Source organism: Meleagris gallopavo, unplaced genomic scaffold (assembly GCF_000146605.3).
Source record: "Meleagris gallopavo isolate NT-WF06-2002-E0010 breed Aviagen turkey brand Nicholas breeding stock unplaced genomic scaffold, Turkey_5.1 ChrUn_random_7180001860731, whole genome shotgun sequence".
Taxonomy (NCBI): Eukaryota; Metazoa; Chordata; class Aves; order Galliformes; family Phasianidae; genus Meleagris; species Meleagris gallopavo.
The window spans coordinates 7,765-10,642 of NW_011126442.1; the positions used below are offsets into that span (position 1 = coordinate 7,765).

Here is a 2,878-nt window from a genome sequence, read left to right on the forward strand (position 1 = left end):
CTCCCGGTACCTGCGGCCCCGGCCTCCCGCTGCGGCCCGAGCACACAAACAGCGCCTCGGCCCAGCCCTCCTCTGGCGGGCGGGATTAAGGCGCGGCTCCGCCAATGGGCGACGCGCGACGGGGGTGGCGGGCACGCCTTTTCCTGTCGGCGCAGCCAATGGGAGTGGCGGAGTGTGCGTCATCGCCCCCGCCCCGCGAGAGATGGCCTATGGAAGGCGGCGATTGGACGGATGGGCAGCGCGGCGCCGCCAATGGGAATAAGGGAACGGTGAGGCAGTGGTCAGCAGGAATGCCGCGGGGAGGCGGGACCAGGTGAATGACGGAGCGCCCGACCAGTGGGAAGTCACCAGGAACAAATAAGGTGACCGAAGGGGGCGGACCCCTGCAGCAGCAGTGACCAATCACAGAGCAAAGGAGGCTCAGCCCGGCCAACCCGCGGCTGGCGGCGCGATGAATGACGAAGCGCAGGGCGGTGCCTCGCGGCCATTCACGGGCCGTGTTGCCCATGACTGAAAGCCCGTGGAGCTGCGGGGTGCGGGCCGATCGCGCGGGGGCCGCCGGGAGCCGCGACCTCTGACCTCCAGCGGCTCTCCTTCACTTTAACGCTGAGGTCTTCGGCGGGGGCGGGGCTAAGCCTGGCCAATAGCAGCGCTTCATAGCGCCAAGGGGCGGGGCCTATGCGGACCCTATGGGGGCACGGATGGGGGCCAGTGGGACGCAGGGCCACGTATGGACCCTATAAGGACTATGGGACACATATGGGCCCTACGGGGAGCATGCGGCATGTATGGGTGCTGTAAGGAGATGGGGCACATATGGGCCCTATTGGTATTTCAAGGACCTGGGCGCAGGTAGGGGGAGCCCTATGGGCGTAGTGGCCCTACAGATGCACAGGATGGTGCTGTGGGAGCTGCGGGCGGGTGACACAGGACAGACTGCTCCCACCCAGCTGCGGAAGGGGCTTATAGGGGTCAGACACCCACGCACCCCCCACATCCCCCAGGCACTGCTGCGCAGGAGCTGCACAAAGAGCTTTAAATGTCAACTACAAAATAGCAAAAAAGTTACAAAAGTCAGCGAGGAAAAACCCGCGGGGGGAAGGGAAGAGGTGGACCCCCACTGCCACCCCGGGGACGGAGGAGAGGGGGACAAAGGGAGGGGGAAGGCTCTGTCCCTCGGCCCCCCACCTCACCCCCAGCTGTAAGTGCCCGAGAGCCCAGGCAAGGGGGGGTCCCTGCCCCAGCAGTCCTGGGGTCCGGGGGTCCCAGTGCCCCACTCTGTGCTCACGCTGTCTGCAGCCAACATGCCCACCCCCAGCCCAGTGCTCACAGGCGCAGGTGGGGGACAGCCCTGGTGACATCACGGAAGAAGGGGTGGCCCAGCGCTGCTTTGGCCGAGATGCGTTTGTTGGGATCGTAGTGCAGCATTTGCTGAAGAGAGGCAGAAGAAGAGACGGTGAGGGGGGGGGGAGCTCCCCCATTGCGTCTCCCCTCACTTCCCCCCCCAGCCCTGTGCTCACCGCCAGCAGCTTGCGGCCCTCCTCATCCAGCAGCGGCACCACCTTGCCCAGATCCTGCCGGGCCCATTTGGGGAAGCTGGGCTTGTAGTCAGGCAGGGTGGTGACGCCGGGCCAGGCGGCCTCATCCGGTGTCCCCAGCGTGCGGAAGATACGGAAGAGCTGATCGATCTCCGAATCCCCGGGGAAGAGCGCGCGCCGCGTCACCTGCACGTGGTGGCACCGGGATCAAACGGCCCCCACCCCGCGTGACCACCCTGTGATGCTGGGTCTGGGCTGGGGGCTCACATGATGCTGCCCCACCCCCACCCCCACCCCCGGCACCCACAGAGCTCTTTTGTGCCTCTGTGCTTGCGGCCGGCCCCGTGTGCAATGATGCCAGGCGGAATGGGGGCAAACTGGGGCACATCCTGAGTGTGTGATCACGGTGCCCCTTGGTGTCCCTCGGGCCACATCCTTGGTGACCTCAGAACGTGACCACAGTGTCCTCTCAGTGTCACCAGGGCACGTCCTTGGTTCTCCCAGGATATCCCCAGTGCATCCCAAAGGTCTCAGCAAGGCAGCTCCTTAGTGTCCCCAGAGTATGACCACAGTGTCCCCTTGGTGTCCTCAGGGCAACCCCACAGTGCCTCCAGGGCATCCCTCAGTGACCCCAGGTGTCCCCTGGAGTAGCAGCTGCTGTCCCAGGGGGACGCAACCCCTCCCCCCCACTCCACCTTCCTCCCCCTGCTCACCATCTCGGCGAAAATGCAACCCAGGCTCCAGATGTCCACGGCAGTCGAATAGTACTTGCAGCCCAGCAGGATCTCAGGCGCACGGTACCACAACGTCACCACCTGCGGGGTGGGGGGCAGACTTTGAGCACAGAGCCACCCCCACTGCCCGCAGCCCCCATCCCCACACTCACTTCGTGCGTGTAGGTGCGCACAGGCACCCCAAAGGCGCGTGCCAGCCCAAAGTCAGCCAGCTTGATGGCACCGTCGGCGTTGATGAGCAGGTTCTGAGGCTTGAGGTCTCGGTGCAGGACGCGGTGTGCGTGGCAGAAGGCCAGGCCTTGCAGCAGCTGGAACAGGTAGCTCTGCAGGGATGGGAGGGCTGGGAGGTCAGCATTGCCCCATGCCCCCCCGCCACCCCCGCCCTGACCCACCTTGATGAGCGGCAGCGCGATGCCGCCCAGGGATGATGCATCCATGAACTTCTTCAGGTCCTGGTGCAGGAACTCAAAGACCAGGTAGAGCTTGTTCTCCGTGTGGATCACGTCCAGCAGTCTGGAGGAGGGGTGGACTGGATGCTAGCATGACCCCCCCCTCCCCAGTGCACGCAGACCCCCTGCAGCCCCCAGACCCCTCTGCAGCCCCTGG

General features: G+C 65.5%; 2 protein-coding genes across 2 annotated transcripts in view; both read right to left on the reverse strand.

Annotated features, from left to right (window-relative positions):
* Positions 1 to 112, reverse strand: part of RAB5B (RAB5B, member RAS oncogene family) — a 3,117-nt gene extending 3,005 nt beyond the window's left edge. Inside the window, exon 1 of the mRNA XM_010726920.3 lies at positions 11 to 112. The gene's annotated coding sequence lies outside the window, so the exon portion shown is untranslated. The remainder of the gene's footprint in view (positions 1 to 10) is intronic.
* Positions 113 to 1,022: 910 nt separating this feature from the next.
* LOC100542044 (cyclin-dependent kinase 2) lies at positions 1,023 to 2,810 on the reverse strand. Its single transcript, XM_019611113.2, has 5 exons — positions 2,665 to 2,810; positions 2,425 to 2,595; positions 2,252 to 2,353; positions 1,521 to 1,724; positions 1,023 to 1,431 (listed from the first exon to the last, which is right to left on the reverse strand). Exons 1-5 carry the CDS (start codon positions 2,707 to 2,709, stop codon positions 1,327 to 1,329), a joined length of 627 nt encoding a protein of 208 aa, XP_019466658.1. The 5' UTR covers positions 2,710 to 2,810; the 3' UTR covers positions 1,023 to 1,326.
* Between the last annotated feature and the right edge of the window lie 68 nt (positions 2,811 to 2,878).